This window comes from Terrapene carolina, unplaced genomic scaffold (genome assembly GCF_002925995.2).
Source record: "Terrapene carolina triunguis isolate 2854851 unplaced genomic scaffold, T_m_triunguis-2.0 Scaffold444, whole genome shotgun sequence".
In the NCBI taxonomy this organism is placed as follows: domain Eukaryota; kingdom Metazoa; phylum Chordata; order Testudines; family Emydidae; genus Terrapene; species Terrapene triunguis.
Genome location: NW_020664795.1, coordinates 103,598 through 104,325, shown reverse-complemented (window position 1 = coordinate 104,325; position 728 = coordinate 103,598). Strand labels below are relative to the sequence as shown.

Below are 728 nucleotides of genomic sequence, written 5' to 3'. Positions count from 1 at the left end.
CCTCCAGCGCCCGCAGCTCGGTGTGGGGCCGCTCGGCCTGGAAACGCAGGACCCATGGCGTCTGCAGCAGGTCCAGCACCGTGGGGCGCCGGGCCGCCGGGCACAGCAGCCGGTGCACAAGGCCCTGGGGGGGCAAAGTGGAGTGTTAAGGGGCCCCACTGTCTGCCCAGCCCCCGTGGGTCGCTTGCCCCCTCCACTGGGCCTAGCCCCTCTCGATCCGCCCAGCCCCCCCATGGTCCACCCAGCCCCCATGAGCCATTCACCCCTCTCTACTGGGCCTGGCTTCCCATGATACGCCTGGCCCCCCTCAAATGGCACCCAGCCCCCCATGGTCGGCTCACCCCCCTCCACTGGGTCTGGACCCCCTCGATGCGCACGACCCCCCCACCCCCCTGATCTGTCCAGCCCCCCTGTGGTCCACTTACCTCTCCATGGGGCCCAGTCCCCCTCGATCCACCCAGCCACCCCATGATCCGCCAAGCCCGCCTCAAACACTGCCCAGCCCCCCATGGATCACCCAGCCCCCACAATCCAGCCACCAGTGTCCAGCCCCCCGCTGTGTGTCCCCCCCCTACTGCCCAGCCCCCCATGATCCACCTACCCCCCTACTGCCCAGCCCCCCCAATGTACATCCGCCCAGCCACACAAGGATCTGCTGGGTGCCGACTGCCAGTCTGGCCCCAGCGCCCCCTGCTGGCCAGCTCCCCGACTCTCTGCGGGCCACGCAG

General features: G+C 70.3%; 1 protein-coding gene across 1 annotated transcript in view; it reads right to left on the bottom strand.

Moving 5' to 3' along the window:
• Position 1: 1 nt before the first annotated feature.
• TSSK4 (testis specific serine kinase 4) overlaps positions 2–728 on the bottom strand; it is a gene marked incomplete at its 3' end in the record, with an annotated part of 2,933 nt that continues 2,206 nt past the window's right edge. Inside the window, exon 4 of the mRNA XM_026658443.1 lies at positions 2–124. Coding sequence (XP_026514228.1) covers positions 2–124 — 123 coding nt within the window. The remainder of the gene's footprint in view (positions 125–728) is intronic.